This window comes from Gymnoscopelus microlampas, assembly GCF_963454915.1.
Source record: "Gymnoscopelus microlampas genome assembly, chromosome: 10".
Classification (NCBI taxonomy): domain Eukaryota; kingdom Metazoa; phylum Chordata; class Actinopteri; order Myctophiformes; family Myctophidae; genus Gymnoscopelus; species Gymnoscopelus microlampas.
Window position 1 is genome coordinate 41,677,292 of NC_139947.1, and position 22,128 is coordinate 41,699,419.

Sequence of the window (22,128 nt, forward strand, 5' to 3'; positions counted from 1 at the left end):
ATCATGATTACTGAGTAGCATTTTGAGTTTGTCTGAGTTTGTAGCTGCCTTTAGAACATACAGTAGCTGCCTTTAGAACATAGGCATATGGACCTATGCCCACATGCCCATATCAGGCAATATGGGCATAGGTCCCATATTGCCTGACAAATGACAAATATTTAAAATACAACACTTGCATGGAATACAATGCCATAGTTTGTTTGCTCAGTTTAAGATAATGTAATATCAGTGTTGAGGGAGCATTAAGCTACATGTAGCTTAGCTACATTTTGCTGTAGCTTGCAGTAGTTGAGCTACATTCATATTTGTGTACCTCGTCAAGTAGACTAGTTAAGCTACTTTTTGGGTATTCTTTTGTATCTGAGCTACTCAATTTACAAGCTACATGTGGGCAATAACATGAAATGAATACATTCATTTTGATTTACCATAGCTGCGTTCCTGGAATGTCCCTTTTTCTTCCATTCTGATTGCTTTGAGGGCATGGCAAGCCAACAGCTGCCTCTAATTGGCCTCTGATTGGCCCTGGTGCCAGGAATATTTGAACATAATATGCCAATAGAACCCTTAACAGACGATGTCAAGAACCACTATGCGTGCAACCAGTATGCGCGCAATGAACCCCATTCTGTCAGGTCTCGCTAGGACGCGCCTCACTAGCCAACACACAAGAGGGGGTTGGGGTGTGCTGAAACCAGCGCACCCCAAACAACAGGTTGAGAATTGATTGCGTGAAACAATCACCTGTGCGTCCAGTCTCAATGTTAGTAAACAAATAATTGGTCTAAAAGTATATGCAGAATATATGGTTCATATATGCGCCATATTCAGGTTCATATATGTGCATATATATATGTGTATATATATATATATATATATATATATATATATATATATATATATATATATATATATATATATATATATATATATATATAAAAAAAGTAGCAGAGACACTTTTTCTATGAAGCGGTATAGCTAACAAGCTACATTTCTCCAGGTGTAGAAATAAGCTACTGCCATGGTGAACTACTTCTAGCTTCACATGCATACAGTTTTGTTCAAAGTAGCTTCCCCAACACTACATACAACCGCAGTTCCTGAAGTATTTCTTTGTAATGTCCACACGAGGTCACTGTAGTTATCATAGCTGTTTTCTGTCTGTCTGTTGTGTACTTAGAGGTGTGGATCAGGATCAGGGTAGAGAGTTCTTACTGGACATTTTCCCAAGGTCCCACAGGAAAAGAGTCAGGAAGTGTTATGAGAGGCCCAAACACTGTCAAGCAAGTCAGGAAAGGAGAGGCAGTGGAGCAGTACCTCTCCACTCCAGCATCCCCCTACCCAGCATCTCTTGACAGGCCCACATGCACAGCCGCCATGTTGGGCTGGCAGGAGGCTTTTGTTTTGGTTTCTCTCCAGGTCTGGGACAATGTCCATCAGTGACTCACACACACACACATGTTGGCTGTTGGCTTGTATTGGCCCCTTTTCATCTTTTCTTTTTTTTTTCTTCTTCAATGAATTTCCTCTTGTTGTTCCAGAAACACAGCTCATGGATGAAATAGCGGGTGTTATTGTCTCAAAGTTTCCTGGACCTGCTCAAGGTCAACAGCCTGCGTTTTAAGAGTCAGTAGGGGACTTTATAAAGTGTGAGTACTCTGGAATTGACTGCATTGATGCAAATCAAATCGTGAGTCACGAAAAATGCACGTTGCATCATGTTTTTCAGTTGAAAGTCAGTTATCTTCTGAGAGCCATATCAGAATCAGAATCAAACTTTATTGTCACATCACATTACAAGTAATATTGGTGAAATTCTTAATTGTGAAGGCCCATTAATGCAGTTAAAAGATAGATAGAGAATAGAAGTACAGTAAAGTGCATTTAAGAAAAAGTGGCTAATGTGCATAATAATTTAAAAGACATGAATGTATCTGTAAAAGAGAGTCCTATAGATCAGTAGCCTGGCATTGGCCAAACTAATAACGTGGATTCACTCTCACGTTCCTCCCCGGTATCAGTCTGGACTTCGGCCCATAGGCAGAGAGTATGAGAAATCAGAACATTATTTTGATGCTTTTCACTGTTGTACGGACAGCAGTTGAAATGCAGTCACTGATTGACCCATTCATTTTCTGATTTCTCATACTCGCTCACTATGTACCGGGGAGGAACGTGAGAGCGAATCCACATTCTCAGTCTGGCCAATGCCAGGCTAATAGATCAGATCAGTCTGTGCATTAAAAACACAGTTAGTTATATGGTTGTACGACAAAGTATAAATCAGCCATTACTTTTCAGCATGCACAGGAGTTAGAGGAACTTTTATTGAACTAGAGGTTCGGCCCTCACGCCTACGTTATGCTGATCCGACCCATGTCCGAGTCATAGTGTTGGGGGCTTTGTCAGAGTACCTGTTGTACCCGTCTGTCTGTGCCCCATTTGTGCCCATATTTGGAGATCTCTGTATCTGTCTGTCTACCTGTGTCCCTGATGTCATTAGTATTATGCCCATACACTGCATATTGGAATGCCCATATACAGGGACATGCCAATTTGCCAATATACATATCTGGACAACTGGATATATATGCCCATATATGGACATATGGGTCGGCTCGGCGGTTCTGGACAACCGCATAGCCGAACAACTCGGCGGCGGGCACCGCACTCCCTCGAGTCCTTGCTAATGTGCGTGCCATGTTTGAAGTTGGTCGGTCCCATATGCACATGACCATATTATGTGCATAGCGGTCGGATCTGTGGCTCTGGACAACCGGATCATCATATATGCCTATATATGGGGGGAATTTTGGGTTGGTTTATGGTTATGTCTGAGTCATAGTGACATATCTACAAATGGGGCTGTGTATATCGGGTTTGTTTATGGTTATGTCTGAGTCATAGTGACACAACATTTGAAGGACCCCCAAATTGATATGTACACCGCAGACACACCTCCTTCACTGGTTATTATTACTCTCCGCAGGAGAGTTTTGTTTTCACTTTCTAAATATGACACACCGATTGGTCAAGCCTCACGTGACACGTGACAATACGGTGAAATACTGTATAAATACATGGCGTCACTTTGACGGTGTCTCTGCCACCGTCAAAGTGAGGTAAGACAGGAACCATCACGAAATGGCTGCATGGCTGATACATAATTGGCAGATAGGACAGATAGGACACTTATATAGACAGGAGGGATATGACACTTACACAGACGGATAGGACACTTACAGTACACAGACAGGACGGATAGGACACTTATACAGACAGGACGGATAGGACACTTATACAGACAGGACGGATAGGACACTTACACAGACAGGACGGATAGAACACTTACACAGACAGGACGGATAGGACACTTACATAGACAGGAGGGATATGACACTTACACAGACAGGACGGATAGGACACTTACAGTATACAGACAGGACGGATAGGACACTTACAGTATACAGACAGGACGGATAGGACACTTATACAGACAGGAGGGATAGGACACTTACACAGACAGGAGGGATAGGACACTTACATAGACAGGACGGATAGGACACTTATACAGACAAGACGGATAGGACACTTATACAGACGGATAGGACACTTATACAGACAGGACGGATCGGACACTTATACAGACAGGATGGATAGGACAGTTAGAACATAAGAATTAGAACATTCCCAACATTCCCAACACAAGTCTGGTAAGAGTGAGGTAAGACAGGAACAATCACGAAATGGTTGAGAAATGGCGGATACTGTAACATAGGACACTTACACAGACAGGACGGATAGGACACTTACACAGACAGGACGGATAGGACACTTACATAGACAGGACGGATAGGACACTTACATAGACAGGACGGATAGGACACTTATACAGATAGAACATTCCCAACATTCCCAACAGCGGAGAGTTGTGCTCCGAGGAGCACTTTTTCTTGTTTATTTTATTTTATTTTCTAAATAAGTCTGGACTAAGTTGTGTTGTTGTGAGTGATCCTTAAAGAGTACTTGTACAAATTCAAATTCAAAAATCACATGCAGACTGATTTGATGCACAGAGGTGATACATTGTCATGCAGTGTAGTGAGATGACTACCAGTGCCTACCACTGATAACGGGATGTGAATCCTAACGGACAAACAGAGACTGCAACTCAGAAACCACGAGCGGCCAGACAGAGATGGTAACTTCCTCCTTAGCCCAGTCTATTTCTTCAGTTCAGTCAATTTGAGCAATGACAGTTGTGTGTCTCATTTACATCATTAGTACGTCACCTCTCCCTCAGAATGATACTTTCATCATCATTGATGAAATCGATAATGTCTCCATAACCATTGATGACTCAGGTATACTTTCATGGTGTGAATGTGGGCGACTCCATGAAGGTATTAGTGAGCTTGTGCTGATTGGTCTTCTGACATATCATCCCTGGGACTGATATGAAGCTAAAGCCATAGCAGCCTTGGGGCTTATATGGCAGCTGACCATTCAGCACAAGCTAAAGTGCCACCACCTGCTGAATTGGCACCACAAGTGACCTTCCCATGTCAAACATGGACAAAACCTGGCTGCCAATCACAATTGCTGCGGATTATGTGGTAAAATTAAAGGAACAAAAACACAGAGTGGAAAGCAGTGACCTTTGACGATACACAGAATGGCTGCATAATGGCGAGGATGGCATCCAGCAGCAAGTGCCATGGTTTCAACCAACTCCTTCCTGACGCTGTTGGGGAATCCCAGGGTGACTACCATTTTATTTGCAGGTGAAGTTCCGCGATGACAGTAATGTCAATCTATTAAGTGAATTAAAGTATAGATACAAAATTGTTATTGTCTGCCAATACTCTGAATACTGCCACCGGTTGTTTAAGCTCAGGTAACAAATGGTACTACCATCTCTCTCTCTCTTTTTTTTCTCTCTCTCTCTCTGGCTATAACAATGTGTGAGGCACAATGTTGTTTTCCTGAGAACATTGGCACATTTTCTGGGAACACAGTAGTACAGTTAGTATCTAGCTTCTCTCTGTCCTCCCTGCTTTCCGGGAGTTAGCTCTTGGAAAACCCTGGTGAGTCAACATCCTTTATCCTCGTGGACAAACACAGGACTGGGCTGCAGCTCCCAGAATTCCTCAAGCCGAGACTCTCCTGTTTCCATAACCTGCCCATGTGTGAGCGTCTGCCTGCCAGGCTGATGTAGGCCTACTTGATGGGAAGTTAGTATAATGCCCTGCACTCTACTCCACTATACAGAAATATTGAGCATGCGCATGTTATTTGTTCAACAACCCCTGAAAAAACAAAAGTCTGATGTCCAGAACAGTCTGATCTTTACCACTTCCGCTGTCCGCTGGCTGGAGACAGGAAGAGGTTACGGTAACTGTTTTCTTTCTTCTGCCATGTGCATAGATTAGAGCCAAACGTATGAGTGAACATACTTTGTTAGAAGCTGATGGGTTTGCACTGTACGGTATGTGTGATTATAAGGATGAATATGCTTGCTGAGACCAAAGAAAGTGAAACATTCCACATTCAGTTACTGTAATGTGGAAAAACCTTCAGATCGAGTCCAGAGTGAGTTCAAAGATATTGGCTTATGTCATTTCCTGCTATTGTTTCTGAAGACTTTCTCTTTTGTTGTCCATTCGCTGCGCAGACCCGCTGGCTTCAGTCTGACAACTGCTTGTTAAGTGTTATATAACAGTCCCATCATCTCCAATTTCAGCAACAGCTGATTCCAAATCCATAAAGTGACCTCTACGTCTGATAGTGGAGCAGAATAGTTTTTTACTGAAGTATTTCAACAGATGCAAAATAATGTTTTCTCTTCCAAGTGCTGAGACATGGGAGAGAGCGAGAGAGAGAGAGAGAGAGAGAGAGAGAGAGAGAGAAACCGTTGACAGGTGGTTACTTATCTCACATTTGCCTGAGCAAACATTATAACGCTACATTGAAAAAACGGAACTTGACTGAAAGACCGTTGCACACACTAACACCAGCTGTACGTCTGTATATTCACCACAGGTCTGACGAATCCTGATTACTGGCTTCTCAGACACTCAGATACAATAAATTGGGTAATGATGGCAGATTTCAGTTCCATGAGTACCCTTGTTCAACCAATGTACCTCATTTCCAGAAATTATAATGAAATTACTAGCCAGTGCTCCCCCTGGAACTTTAGCAGCTAAAAGAATCAGACCTGTGTGACAGGGAAGTTACAAGACTATTCATTAACACACTCACACTGTGTGTGTGTGTGTGTGTGTGTGTGTGTGTGTGTGTGTGTGTGTGTGTGTGTGTGTGTGTGTGTGTGTGTGTGTGTGTGTGTGTGTGTGTGTGTGTGTGTGTGTGTGTGTGTGCGTGCGTGCATGCGTGCGTGCGTGCGTGCGTGCGTGTGTTTGCTTGGGGAGGAGTCCAATTTAATTTGGATGAGCGGCAGATATTTTGTTTTCCATGCAAGGGACATGGCTTCGAATCCAGGTGGTTACATTTGTAACTTGAGTTATTAGCTATTAAGAGATGATGAATGGGAAGTGTTGCCATAGTAACTGAAAAGGATGTTAATTTCTCAGCAGTCTTTTCAAACATATTCACCTTCAATCATTAAAAAAACATACACCATACCAATCTTCTACACAATACTGAGAAAGCTGCAAGAAGAAAAAAATTGTCAATATTTATCTATAATGACATATGCTATGATGACACGTTTTGTATTAATGTATTTGGTTTACTTTGGGTAAGGTTGCTTTCACACAGGGGTGTAATTAGGTGATTTTGACGTCGCCCTCTACTATCTACCTCCTGTTCTCTTTGTGTGAACATGTGACTGAGGACGATTTTGGGTTTAAATGTTGTGAATAAAATGTAATTCCATTGTGTGAATATGTTTTCCTTTCATGTACTCATTCTTTATCCAACACCTGGCCTGATGAGGCTTAGGATGTTCACAAAACTATCCATCAAGCTCTAAAGTTACAAAATGCATCATACCCATTGCTCTCTGTTACTTAATTATGTAGGCTTTACTAATTGAACATGGATTTTAGATAATCTGTTTTTGTTTGTCACCAGGGTTCCCAATCTGTGATGAATCAAACAATAAAAGGTATCTCTCTCTCTCTCTCACACACACGTGCACACGCACGTGACATACAAATATTCTCCTGCTGCACACTAATTATTAGAGTTAGTGCATTTAATAGTAATACACTATTCAACAGGAACAGGAAAGGTTGGACCTGTCATTGGTCCAATGACAGAACCTCAAATGACATTCAATACACCCACAATTTTATCAATTAAACTGTGATATAAATGTGAATGATAATAGCTATACATTAAAACAATAACAATTGAAGATAGATATACATAGGTTCATGAGCTCAGTCATTTCAGAATAGCTGAGTAATGAAATGGGCTCTCATCTGCAGTTGATGTGCACACTTATTCAATAGTTTTCTGACACTTCTGTTGTGCATCTTTATGGAAGACTTCCAACACATCCTGTCTGATTTCACCTCTACAAGCTCACATGTCGCATAGCAACACGTGAGCTTGTAGATCGGCTATTTTCACTTGGCTACTCCTTAAAACTACTCCTTTTTTTCATATTTGAAGTTCTTTTGAAAAATGTTTGAAATTCTTGTTATCTCAGAAAGTTTTCGATTTAACTTTTTTTTTCATTAATCTTTTTAAATAATAATTTACTTGCGACCCATACAAATGTGTCCCGACCCAGTGTCTATGTAGACCGCTTTCCTACTGCTTCCTCATGTTACACACAGGCCAGTGAAGCAAACATCTGCCCATTTTGAACACAGATCCATTTATTTGACCAGAGGCACAAACAGTTAGTCACAAAGCGTGACGGCTGGAGCCCCTGATCAGGCTTGAGAAAGAAGTTTGGTCTGGACTTCCTCGCCACAGTGGCACAACTGTGTCCACTTCCTCCTCTCAGAGGTCTAATATGTCATAACTGACAGACTGTAAAAGGACATTTCCAGCAGGAGCTACAAATCTCTCTGTCAAGACAGAAATATGTACACCCATTGCAACATGGCACATGTATTTCTTTCCACATTCTTTTTCCCATTCTGTTAACAGTAGGGTATTATTAATATCAGAATACACGTATAAACGTATAATAGTTTCCATGTGATTTGTATACCGTACTATTTTGGAAATGCATCAAAACAAAGCAAAATTAACCCCAACTCCAGCTAGGCCCAAACTCACTGGTATTCAAACAAAACAAATTCACCACTTAGGCTTTGAATCAACAGCGGTGTTTTAACAGTAGGGTGGTGTCCAAACAATTGTAATTTGGACCTCTAGCTAGCAACCCCCTATTCTGACCTCCCACTGTGTTAATTGCTAAGTGTCAACTGTGTGCTCCATCATTTAGTCATTCATTAAATGGCTCTTTGACACTTAGTTTTTACGTCGCCGCTATCATCTAATTATTGCCTTCACCGTGTAGTCAGGCTTTGCTATGAGCGCAGGCAAACGTGCAGAATGATCTTCTACGTCAGCTTCCAAGGCAACCCCTTGTCCTTCTGACCCCCAACAGGGAAAGTGGGTCTGAAATATGCCTCACTGGAACACATGGCGTAATGCCATCGCTCACCCTCATCAGCACTCTTGACGCAACTGTGAATGACTGGCAGCGGACAAAAGGGATGCCGACACAGAAACAGAAGCAGAGAGAGTGACCGTCATGACCTCACGGGTCAGCTGTGACCGTGGAATGAAAAGACCCTAAAGCATCAGCCCACCCAGCCACCCCCTGCCACCGTCTTGGCCAACAGAACCCACCATGAGAATATGGGAGTGTTGAGCTTGAGGGAATAGCATTTTGCCTGCAAGAACTGAAAGGAGGCGGTTGTGTTTGGAATTTCGGGTCATGCCTTTCTCTGCACATTCCTCAGCATTCTTTCGACAATAAACTGTGTCAGACTCATTTCAGCAGCAAACCATTTTGGATGCTTCAGTTTATAAAAGCCTCTGAAACACCCACAACCTGCCAAAATCCTCTGATAACTGGCCAATAAGGTTTTGGAGGGGACCAAGTGTTATGATAGCGTACAAGTGGCACTGGTTTTAGTTAAGGAAAAAGATACATCCTCAGTGTGGATATTACTAACAGATTTTGTTGCAGTCTGGTGGGAGGGGGGGGGGGGGGCTACAAAAACAGCTGAAGCTTTTGGTACATACCGGTATTCTTGCACGTTCTACAGAAAATAAGCTAATCATATCAGAATGCCATATTTAGGGATGGTAACTTTGGCAAGACAAAGGGGTTTATTTGAATAATCCCAAATACAAAAGACAAGCACCAGATTTTGTTGCTTACAAAATGGTGTCTTGAACATTCACCATAGGTGTCATTTATTCAATTGTCAAAATAAAGCTTGGCTCATGCAGTAGAAAAAGAAAAAAAACTGTTCATTCTGTACATAAACCAGAAATGTTAAAATAAATAAATAACTTAAACAACAACACAAAGATGCAATAAACATAGTTAAGCAAGTTAAATCACTGTAAGCGAAAGAATGCAGCCAGAGTTCATGTCTAGTCACATGTAGGCACTTCAACATAGCGAGGTGCAACTGTGGCGATACACAGTAAAATCTGTGTGTTGACTTAACTGACGAGTATACCCGGTGGACCTGTATAGTCCACTGATTGAACTCAGAGTACAATTTCACAGAATTCCAAATTCAATCAACACTCCGGATTTTGCTGTGCATTTTGGTCTCATTCTCATCCCTCTTTGGTACTGCTTATACTGTATTCTTTGGGGGTTAGTCGGACAGTCATTGGTAATCTTTAAGTCTTTTGGTCTGTTTCACTGTTTGTTTAGGTGCAACACTGGTTATCAGAGCTTGCTCTCCTCCTCTTCCAGTGGTCGGTTCAAACCAGGGATGAATTTGAGGAGTTGCCTCCGGAAGCTTTTCTGTTTGGGTTTCCTCTGAAGCGAGCCAAAGCCTCCTTGCTTCTCTCCCGGGGCCGATGATGAAGACCCCCTCAAGTAGCTGCGTGTGCTGGCGCTGCGAGTCAAGTGGGTCTTGGCTGTCATAAAGAGCTCGCTGGCCGGTCGTAGACGCTGCTTCCTCTGTACTGGCTGTGGTTGCTCTTTCACCTGCTCTGTGTTGACGTCCTCCAGGTCCACGTTGCGGTCTCCTTGGTACAGGCATGTCTGGTAGAGCGGGTCATCCTCGGTGGCCGTGCTGAGGTAGCTGACGCTGCTGCTGGTACTGCCGGTGCCGCGGAGGGCTCTCAGAGCGGCAGGGCTGGGGGCGCCCAGGCTGCCATACACGCCCGCCGACTCCAGGGACTCGTACACTGAAGCGTCACTCATTACTATGCCTGCAGGACAGAAAGGAGGCAGTATTACATTATTGATGCCTATTGATCACAGCTGTATGCAATGCATACATGAATGCAAAGTGCAAATATTGCAATAATAAAAAAATAAGTGCAATAAGTAATTTTTATTACTAAGGTTTTTTGATTGAAAAACATGTATTACACCCTTCAAGAATAGCGGGATCCTGCACAGGTGATGGTGAGTTCAAACGAGACAACAGATTTAAAACCACATAACCTACCGTGAACCAGTCTCTGCTCCTGCATCATCAAGGATCTGTATTCATCCCACTTTTCAGTCAGGGTTTGCTGGAAACAAAACCAAAGAGACATTTTGAAATGCTTGTAGAAGGAAATCCACAATAAAACCCTAACACATCTATAAATGCATGGAAATTGCATGATATGTGCAAGTTAATTGCTTTGAGAGGCATCACCTACTAGCAGAATGTTTATTAGTTAGTTAAAGTTGGCGTGCCACAGGCCTATTTCCTTCTAGATAATGGGTATTACTGTCTCTCCTAAATGTAAGTCTTTAAAAAATATATATTTCTGTGGACACATCCAACAGTTCATTAAAAATACTTGCTTTGACTTTGTCACCACCCACTTGCATCCCCCACCCCCATAACTCTGACAATCTCACTAAAGAACTTCTCTCGTTACCCCGTCTGTCTCCTTTACCAAATTTAAATATCTTTTTTAATATTTCTCCCGTTAGTAAAAAAAACTGCTTCAAAATAACAATGCTGGTGTAACTGAGATTTTTACATATGTGGATTACATAGATTACAAAAGACTACTTTCACATTTTCTGGTTGTTGACATTCACACATCGGGCGCAACATTAGTTTTGATTCAGTATTAAAGTCGGTGTGAAGTGAGGTACATGGTCACATAAGTCTGTTCCTATTTGCTAGTTTGACAGAGAATCTGCATCTTACAATGTGAAGGGGAAAATACACATCCTGACACATTTTAAACACATTGGGTGGTCCAAATAATAGGTAATGCCGACTCCTTATTAATGGCAAAATCATGGCACTGCGTCATTATTTTTTTCAGGCACTATAAAATGTCCTTTAGTACAATCCAACTACAGTAAATTGCCAGCAGTATGTAGTTTCAATCATAAGGCCATTATGGATTATGCTTGAGACAGCTGCTATAATCTTGGGGAGGACTGGGGGGGGGGCACTTTACCAAGTGCTTTTTAACAGCCATGTGCAAGAATGTGCTGTTCTTGTCCTCCAAGCACACACGGCCATCAGTGTGCATGCTGGAGAGATGCAGCACATGCAACAGGTGGTGCAGTTTGGGAAACAGGTGGGGAGGGGGAATGTTGTCTATATGTGGCAAGCAACATGGTGGTAGCCCTATGTATTCTGTCTGGCCTGTGAGGCTGCAGGACACACATCTAGGTCGACCCAGAGAGAACTGGCCATAAAACAGAGTTCCACTTTAGCGTGGGTTGGTGAACGTTTGAGGAAGACGTTTACCTTTAGATACTGCAGTCGTGCTTCTAGCTCCTCTTTTCGGATGGAGTCACTGTAGACCGTCTCAAGCCTAAACAGGGAACAACAGAACGCAGTATAATTAATAAGCATTACAGGAATAGTAATAAAAGCTACAGAGGAACACCGCGACATACAGCAATTAAGAGAGCCGAGGACTCTAACCATATGAAGGGTTCTTTTCATAAGACCCAGACTGGAATGGGTCTGGTCTCAACAGTTTACAAGAGGGGGGAAGATAAAGGACATATACTATTTCCACTCAGACACTTAAGAATTCTCTTTTAAATCACATGACTGAACATTTGCCCCATTTTTATAGAGCTAGTTTTCACTTGAAAAGTTACTTAATATCCCCATTTATACAGTACTTGTAAAAGTGGTGGGAATAATTTGATGTCAGCTGTTAAACGTATGCATATACTGGTACTGTGATGCGGTTAACCTCACTGTTTAAGCAGTAGCATTCAAAGCTTATGAACGGGCCTCACTAATTGCCCTTCTGATCTTTTACAAGCATAAGTGTTAGTTTGAGAATGAGTCAGTGAGAGGGGGAAAATGTGGTTGCAATCAAACACCCAATGTGCACGCTCTTTTTGCAAACTCTAGTACTGTGAACAATATTCTACACTTGCGGTTGGGATAAATAGATGCCATAAATAATAAACAAATCTCTCGATAGTCAAATACGTTAAATGATGGGCTTTTAACAATGCAAATTATCGGATCTATCATGAACTGAGAAGCCTTTCAATTCAGCCTCAAAGCAGTTTGCACAACTTTGCAGTATTTTAAATATTGAGAAACTGGAAGCATTGATATTAGGGATGTGGGGACAAGGTTCATGTACATGAGAATAAATCACACTATTTGTTTAGAACTAATAAACTGCATTTTTTAAATTCATAAATAAGTTACAAATAATAAATAGTGAAAACAACGTACAGTATGTGCTCGTCAAAAAAAACACTATGGTAATTAAAATACTGTTAAATATCGGATATGATCAAATATCCAATGTAGCTGGTCGCCATGAAATCTACAATATTAACATCATGTGAAGAGGAAAACGTGGCTTTGTAATGTACATATGTACCCCAGTTAAGTTTCACTTTTGTTTCTAAGGGCTTGGTTTTTTAAAAAGAATGAAAGGCTTCATTATGAAACCATAGCTGTTAAGACAACTAGGAAACCTCAAGACAGTGGTTTTCCATTTCCAGAAGACAGATGAGACATGCAGGACAAGATGGTGGTCCGATTCAAACCCCAGGTCCTCACTACTCACAAGGAGCCATGCCACAAGGCACCGCAAGGCAGATTACTTTTTAACTTTATTTAGAGGCCTTGTAGGCTCTATATGTAATAAGTCGGTTGGCTTCATTTGCTGTGTCAGTTTTACTACATAAATATAGGATACAGTTGCTGAAATATTAATTTGTATAAATATGTCATGAAAACCATGGTCCATGGATAATTGCGAACAGGACAAGTTTACAAAACAAGTCGGGGTCTAATAATGACATTGCTCACATGTGGATCTTGGACTTCATGTGGCCACCCTGTGATGTCAGTCATCTAGACCTATCTATGACGTCTAGATCAGAGCAGCACTCACTTCCATCCATTATAAACATAACAATTATACAGATTAGCAAGATTAGCTCTGGACTGGAAAGAGACTTAAGAGACTTCTCCTACAGAATCATGATGTAAAAATGTCTCATTGTCAATAAGATGTCAAAGTCAAATGCCTCATGGGAAAAGTAGAACATCGAGAATATGTTCTCATTCAACATGAATTGTATTATAAATATTGTTGTTTATATAGACTATGAAAGACATCAAGAATGAATTGAAAACACATATCAAAAGCGTGATAGTGTCTTTTTAATTATTCTGTTATCACAATTTTACTGTTATTTTTCCAACCATCCACAAGCGCTTTGTTCCAAGGGTACATGTTTCTTACCTTATTGTATTGCCGCAGGCCCTGATGAGCTGAACAATGTCTTTGTGCCGAAATCCCTCCACTGTGGCCTCGTTGACACTTGCTATGGTGTCCCCTGTGCACGCAAACACCACATGTGTTAAACAGACAGCAGATGTACAGCCTTCCATCGTGGGTTCATTTCAGTGGTAGCCAACTAAAGCTGTTTCCATCCCATATCAGTTAACCACATGAGCCCTAGCGTCCCTGTTCTGGGCATTTCATAATTGGCAAGCAATCGGCGAAAATAGCATATCTACAAGCGTTGTAGAGATTTGGTGTAGAGGGAAAAACAGAGGGGGGCAAGTTTAAACCCCAATCAACAAAGTATAGATGGGTTCAATTGGTTAATGGTTTGCGAATCAATCAGAGCATTCCTTCCTTCAGCTCATATGTTGCACACATGTTGTAAAACACAATCATATCCTTCAGAATAAGCCAAGATCAAGCAGCTACGGTGATAGTTTACATTCTCCATTCACTTCTGGAGTTGACGATACCATGGACCCCTCTGTTCTATTTCTGTCCATATCTGACTCACATCTGTTATTTCTATTATAATCAAACTGAGATGAGCCTCTATACTACTGAGAACCATACCAAATTGGTTTTGGATGGAGTAAGAACTCTCATGTTTGAGGGCTGGTAAACTGTGAGACTAAACCAGCATACAAAAGTATTTTCTCCCTTTCAAAAACCACAGCCTATTCTCCCGCGTCAGATGAAGTCATCATCTGGTTCAGGCCAGCATGACAAAGGGAACAATTACATTAGGCATGAGAGGAATGTAGGAAGTGAAACTCAATGTGACATAAGCGATCCATCTTCAAACCCACCTTCCCTTTATGACTCATTGACTACATCTAAAGGTTTGTTGAGGCCTGACACACACCCTCCTTAATAATTATTTGTTCAAGTGCCTTTTCAACAGGGCAGTGAGGTGGCTCAGTGGTTAACGTTTTATGAATTCGAACCTGACTGGGGACTTTGTGTAGTGTTTGCATGTTCTCCCCATATTCACGCGAGTTTACCCACGACACAAAGATAAATGCATGTTAGGCACACAGTATGAGTGCCCTTGAGCAAGGCACTGGCCTTAAAGCTGAGGCTAGTCCCCCAGGCAGGGTTTAATGCAGGGGACAAATTTCCCCACAGGGATCAATAAAGCAATAAACTTAAACACTATCAACTAGGACTGCAACAGATAATCAAACTTAATTGATTTAATAGATCAATTTGAATTAATGAATTCAATCATAATGTATTTTAATTTTAAAAAAAGTTACAGGAGTGCATAGTCATACAAACATAATCACTGTTAATATTCACCGTTAACATCATTGACCATGTCTTCCATGATCCTATACTTCAATTTCAAGGGCAATCCATTATTAAACATATGGGGGGCTTGCCTTTGTTAATAATGTTTAGCTTCTTATGTAATGCCCTTTTTTAACTCCTGGTTGCAAATTAATTTGGTAATTTAAAATACGTAAAAGGTGCGTAAAGGACTGTTTCTCTCAATTCTGTGTGAGGTTAAATACTGTGAGTATACAGGTACCTGATGCATGGCAAGGAGCACCAAGGAAAATCCTGCTGTGGTCTGTATACTATGTTTCTACACTATGTTTATCAAAGAAAACATATTTTGGTATTGTTATGGAATGTATATATTATGCAAGAGTCATATTGTATTTGAGTAAATACATCCATATTATGTTTGTTGGTCAAACAGGCTAGAAGCTATTGCTTCACATCTTGCTTGAAAGGCTATATTAAAGAGGCGGTGCCATGGTTTTGCACTTTTTCTGTTTTTCATGTGGCTATGAGGTTGATAGAACTTCATTAAGCCCCCTGGTGGTGTTTTTATAGTGTTTTATGTCTTCTCTGACTATTTTGAGTTTCTACCTGGAGGCTGAAACCTTGAGGGTCAAACGTGCCAATAGAGAAACAGCGCTTTAGTGACATAGTAAAAATATACCCTCCCCCTCATTATCATAACACAACAGGTGTGGGCATGAGGAGGAGGAGGGACTAGGACAGGTGGGTGGTGCTAAGGTGGTGGAGGAGGTGCTAAGGTGAGAACCAGGTATACTTAATGAACTGGAGGCGTATCCACATAAAAACAATTTTAACAATTTCTGTACACTTTTTTGAAAAAAATCTCCAAGTATAACCATAATACCTGACGGCACCCCGTCTTTAAGATTAATGAAACATGAACATAATGACACAATCTTGCAGTAACATACTGACCATAGAGTGAAAGGGTAAGTAAAGGTCAGGACTGGACAGATTAGGACATGAATGCGGAGAAAGGAAGGATGCTCCTATCGAGACACCTTGTGAGTGGTAGGTAAGAATAGATGTAACTGTGTCTGCTTAATAGGGATGGTATATAAGCCAGTACCCAGGAGCTATGAGAGTCATTCCTGCTGCCTGCTTGTGCGTGTGCTAGATTAAACCTAGAATGTTGTAACATGTATATCGTACTGAATAAATAGTGAACATGATAACTTGTCTGTCATCATTGCATCATCGGAAGAATCCACACAGTATAAAATGCTGACCTTGATTCGATGCAGTCTTTGAGAACATCGGCTCCAAGTTAAATTGACAAACAGTAAAATCCTCAGTGTACACTCTCAGAGTTACATTAACACTGAGGATGTTATAATACAACACTAAATATGGCACACTCATGATGCATCCTGCGTAAGAGTACACTGGAAAATAATGTGTGTGTACTTCCCTAAACAGCAGACTGACTGACGTTTCAAAACTTCTCCTTAATTCCGCTGGTGTCTATTTTAAGGACTTCCAAAAGGCTATTTCATATACAGTTACATAGAAGGGAAATAAACAACTCTTATAGTCTATCAAGCAGGCACTAAACATGATTATAATCCATCACTTACCAACTTTTAGTCCTGCTAGCTGTGCAGGGCTGTCATCGTGCACCTTGCACACAAATGTGCACATCTCTACTGAGTTCTGGTCCTGGTGATGCAATCCATATGTCTGGAAGAGAGAAAACAATTTCAAACACATTGAAAAAAAGACTGAAATGTCTGGAAGAGAGAAAACATATTGAAAAAGAGACTGCAATATTTCCCTTTTTATATAGCAGAGTATCACATAATATTATTTTAATAAGAAACTTTATAAAGCGCCATTCGAAAACAGGGTTACACAGTGCTTTGCAAAAACAAGAAAAAATACAGCAAGATGACAATAAGAAAATAAAATGTAATGATAAAACATTCATGTGTACTGTTGGAAATTGTGGCATGATACACACACTACAGTGCAGTGAGTTAGTTAGCTCACACTGAGATGAAGAAGGAAGGATGATAACATCAGTTCTCATTATCATATGCAGGCTGCTAGTGCAAACATGCAAAGCAAGAGGAGCGTTTCTCCTGTGGTATCATAAACCAACAGCCTCTCACAGTGCTCATCACATTAAAAAGCATTTGAAGTAGTATAATCAAATATATATATATGTCAATTTTAAAAAGGGATATGCTTAAGAAAATTACTTTTAGAAATGTATATTTCAATTTGGTACCTCCTTGTATCTATTTTTGTTTCTGTAAATTTGACAGTTTTAATATTGCGTTTCCTTGGTCACCATGTGCGTTGTTAGATACACACGTCACATACATGTTCTTCCTTTTATCATTAACCAGTATGAGGAAGGCCCGGTTCCTGCAGACCACAGATCAGACTTCCCTTTGTCATGAGTATCATGACAGCCAGTCAACATCCCACTGCTGTCACAATGCACCCGGGACGTCACAACTCATATCATATGATTGTCAACATTGTCAATAACAAAAACTGCCTATAAATCTTTCAAAGCGAGCAAACGAAGACACCGGCTGTCTTGAGATAATAGTTATTAGTATTCAAATTCTGTGTGTGCTTTTGCGATTATATGCATCTGCTAGGTAAATGTGAAATGTAAATGTGAAATGTGAAATTTTAATTCTTAAAATTTCACAAAAAGGAGAGATTTACATATTGGACTGAACTTTAACTCAATAGCAATGTAAGACATTTAAGCAGGAAACTCAAAATCATCCGTCTTCCTGCCCTGATGATCTCACTTCCCTAAGCCATGCAGGAAGGGAGGAACCTCAATCTAATCCTTAAATAGAACAATATAATATATGTTCTGAATTTAAAAAACTGAAACGTAGTTACAAAAACCATAAGTGTGACCATTTTCAAAAGGCTTCTGATCAAGTATGGTATTTAAAGAATGAGATCAATTAAAGCCTATAACATTGATTATATATTGTGAGGAGGTGCCTGAGAGAGAAGAAGGAGTAGTGAGAGATGGGACAGATAACAGGGGATGATGTGCTTCTTTTTTTAGGCCAACCTGGAAGTTGCCTCTGCCATGAGTATCCATGATACCAGTGGAAGGCTTATTGCATTAACTCATTTTGTTCAACAAGATCATCTCTATTAATCAACGCAGATTTTTTAACCACACAGGCAATACAAGTTTTAAAAAAGCACATAAAATTCACCATTAAATTATTAACGAGCACAATTTGTGCTGTAGAAGAAATGTTAAACTTTCTTAGGCTTATGTTGACTGCAGACCTTATTTTCTGCATGAATCTAACATTGATATTTGGCGAGGGAGCCATTGCAAACTCCCTCTCAGGTTTTAAGATCTACAATCTGTAACACTATTGAAGTTAAATGTTCAAAACCATTTTTCTGTCCTGGGGGCTTGAGAGTGTAAAAGCAGGTATTGCAAGGGAAAGCGTGTGAGAAAAACACAGCTTCAAAAATAGATGCTGGGAGTTAACTGCCCCATCTTCACAGTCATGGGACAACATCCGTGAGTATTTAAAACATATACAGTATGTGACCTTTCACCCTACTGACACATGCAGACACTCAGATTAAAAGACTTAAACGATAAGCTTTGGTCACTTGGATTTATCTCTGTAAATATTATGAACATGATGGACCAGGGAAATGTGTCTCACCTGGATCTCAAAACCAAAAGTCTCATCATCTTTCTTCTCCAGAGCCACCACCTTTCTGCAAAAGAAAAAAAAACAAATGTTACCTTCCTGTTTGATAGTCTCCTAGAGTAATCATCACCATGACATTAAAATTGCATTGAGCTTTGAGGGCATTTTCCATAATCTTTCTGGTGAGAAAACCTTTCAGGATGATCAAATCTGGGATTTATTCTGCGTATGAAGGATATTACAGAACCATGCCGGTGCAAAATGCTACATTTGGAATATTGCTGTGCAAATAAAACTACTGCACGTTAATCGTTTTCCACGGTGCAAAGCCAGGATGAGGAGATGATCCGGACATAACCGCATACACTAAAATCCTCTCTTCTATGCCAATTGTTCAACAATTTATGTCTGTTGTCTCGAACTGAACAAGTGATCGGTTATGTCCAGCAGGCTCTGCGTCATAATCAACAAGCAAATATACAGGGGTCTGTTTGACAGAGGGACGTCAAGAAGCCATCCGAGAAAGTACATCAATAGAAGACATGAAAATTCATGAAAACACTTGAGAATATCATACATAACAATGACCGTTAATATAGAAGCCTACTGTTTAACTGAGTGCCTCTAAGTAACTTTTTTTTTACGCTTTTTTTTTGATTTGTGACGCTTTGCTTGCCTTGGATACAATTTAGTTATTTATGGGTTGGTAATGTTAGGAAAAGTTTATTTTTTCTTCATTCACCAAGAAAATGGTGGCAAGATGAACATTTGGTATGAGATAGACAAAATCACTGCGAGATGGTGAATTGTACCTTTGAGGTTCTGGTGTTTGTGTCAGGGGTTTCCACTTCTGCAATCCCCCGCCCTGTGCAAACGAAACAGAACAAGGATTACACCTATGTGGGTTAATATCATCGTCCTCCCCCACAACGGGTTTCCCCATAACATTTCCCAGACATACAGGTTTACTTTAATCCATCGAGTGTAGTGCAACACGTGTGTGAAATAGAGTTTGTATTTTCAAGTCGGTAATGTGGCATGTGGCACATTTGCTCTAAACTGGAAATGCATGTCAGGCAGCTCTTTGTTTACCCAACTCACAGACACAACATAAGAAAAAGAGGTTAATGCCTCTATATTTAGCCATGTCTTTACACCAAGTCGGTTGGTTTGGGACAGCCAATCTCTTGACACAACAGAATATGAATGGCTCCCTTTTCTGATAATTATCTGAAACATTTCCATGTGAGTACACCTTAAAACCCAACCCATAAACAAATTGACTTTGTGCTTAGTGCTGGGCTTCTTGGCTACAATTACTGCATTGAGAGAAAGAGCAACGCCATTTGACCCACCCATATCCTACCTTACTATTTAAATAATTTGGTCAGGCTACTCTAAATCACTTACAATCAATTCACCTCTGTTCAACGTCAATGATCTTGAATGCAGCTCCATGAAAGGTTGCTTTGTGCTACAGTCTCGCAGGGCAGTAAATGTTGCTTTCTCTATTTTCCAACACTTAGAGAATTGTCCCAGGTCCTTCTCAATGAGGGCTTTTATTCTCAAACACCCCAAGAGACCAATGGGGGTGGTTGAAGCAGAATTTCAGTTTGCAACACACAATGCACTGTTGAAGCCCTTTGCCCCAGCTGATTGAGAGATGGGATGAGAGATTGTGGACTGTACCTGCCTCTACAACGGCAAACTAACAGGCCAGGCAAGGTTATTGTGCAGCATAGGTGCACAAGTGGGTTTCACGTCATATTTCTGCTTTCACATAATTTTTAGTCCCTTTTGCTGTTCCACTTCCACACAAAAACACAGAAAGCTCTAAACAACAGCATTAGATCTTTGGGGCTACATTTTCAGATGGACATCACAATGGCCTGGGAAACGTGCAAGTGCTGCTAACCGACCCAATTGTGATTAAAATGTCATAGTAAAATCTAAAATGTGCTGCAACAAGTTGTGTTAACCAAGGAGGGGCCGATGGGGTCATGACGGGGTTTGACAGGCACTGGTCTACTGACGTTCACACAACTGGTAGGCCTACTCTGTATAGTTCCCTGTATGAACTTCATGATGCCATTGGGTAGAATGGAATTCAGAAATGATTTACTCAAGTATAAACTAACTAATTAAGTGAGGCTGAAGCACAAGTCATATTGAGCGTAAGGGTCATCTTTTAAACAGAGTGTGAGGCTGATAAGCATCCCCTCACTGCCCAGTGTGAGCCAGATGCTGTGTTAAGTTTCACACTCCACTTAATGCATACTAACTGTACAATTTGACAATAGACTACACAGGTCAAATTGAACAAAGCCTACCTGTTCACTCTCTCTCTCTCTCTCTCTCTCTCTCTCTCTCGCACGCGCACACAGGCACACACACACAGGCACACACACACACACACACACAGGCACACACACACACACACACACACACACACACACACACACACACACACACACACACACACACACACACACACACACACAGAGTATGTTCAATCAATTTGCTGATTGCATTCTAGAACCACCACCTTACCTTTTTGAAGTTTCTGGGAAGTGTCCCACCAGAGTAGGCAAGAGTCTTATAGTTGTAAACTTCCGAGGAATTGGAAGGTTCCGAAGTTCTACAACTGTCCGACTTTGATGATGGAAAGTAAATATCGCTGTCGTGAGATGATGCTCGGTTCTCTGGGGCGCTGGAGTTTACTTTTTTAAGTCTCCTGAACGTCATGCCTGATGTCCTATGCTGGCACTCACCGTTAAGTTACTTAAAAAGGAATCCAAAGTATTTTGTCGCCGCGACAGAATGTTGTTCGGGAGTCGCGATCTTGTGTCACAGAGTGTTGCCAACTTGTGTCCACAGTGTGAGTTAATGAGCAGCAGGCAGGCAGCGTGGTGCAACGGCTCAGAGCTGAGGAGACTGGGGGCGGGGCCTGCGTGCAGTGTTGACGTGCATCCTTTTGTTTCTGTACTGTGTGTGTGTGTGTGTGTGTGTGTGTGTGTGTGTGTGTGTGTGTGTGTGTGTGTGTGTGTGTGTGTGTGTGTGTGTGTGTGTGTGTGTGTGTGTGTGTGTGTGTGTGTGTGTGTGTGTGTGTGCGCGCGTGCGTGCGTGCGTGCGTGCGTGTGTGTGTGTGTCCAGTGTTGCCAGGTTTTGTGTGAGAAATTAAGCAACCAGACACCAGAAAAGATACTGTACAATCAATGGTATCAACTACCGT

General features: G+C 41.1%; 1 protein-coding gene across 1 annotated transcript; it reads right to left on the reverse strand.

Moving 5' to 3' along the window:
- Window positions 1-8,823: 8,823 nt before the first annotated feature.
- On the reverse strand, window positions 8,824-21,785 carry tamalin (trafficking regulator and scaffold protein tamalin). The gene is made up of 8 exons (XM_084069116.1): window positions 21,447-21,785; window positions 19,709-19,761; window positions 18,909-18,963; window positions 16,815-16,917; window positions 13,879-13,972; window positions 11,895-11,961; window positions 10,638-10,704; window positions 8,824-10,395 (listed from the first exon to the last, which is right to left on the reverse strand). Exons 1-8 carry the CDS (start codon window positions 21,639-21,641, stop codon window positions 9,905-9,907), a joined length of 1,125 nt encoding a protein of 374 aa, XP_083925242.1. The 5' UTR covers window positions 21,642-21,785; the 3' UTR covers window positions 8,824-9,904.
- Window positions 21,786-22,128: the final 343 nt, after the last annotated feature.

Coding starts and splice junctions, on each gene's coding strand:
- tamalin (XM_084069116.1), bottom strand. CDS start 21,641: ATGACGTTCAGGAGACTTAAAAAAGTAAACTCCAGCGCCCCAGAGAAC. Junction 16,918..18,908: donor CTTTTGGTTTTGAGATCCAG/GTGAGACACATT, acceptor TCTCTCTTCCAG/ACATATGGATTGCATCACCA. Junction 10,705..11,894: donor CACGACTGCAGTATCTAAAG/GTAAACGTCTTC, acceptor TTTTGTTTCCAG/CAAACCCTGACTGAAAAGTG.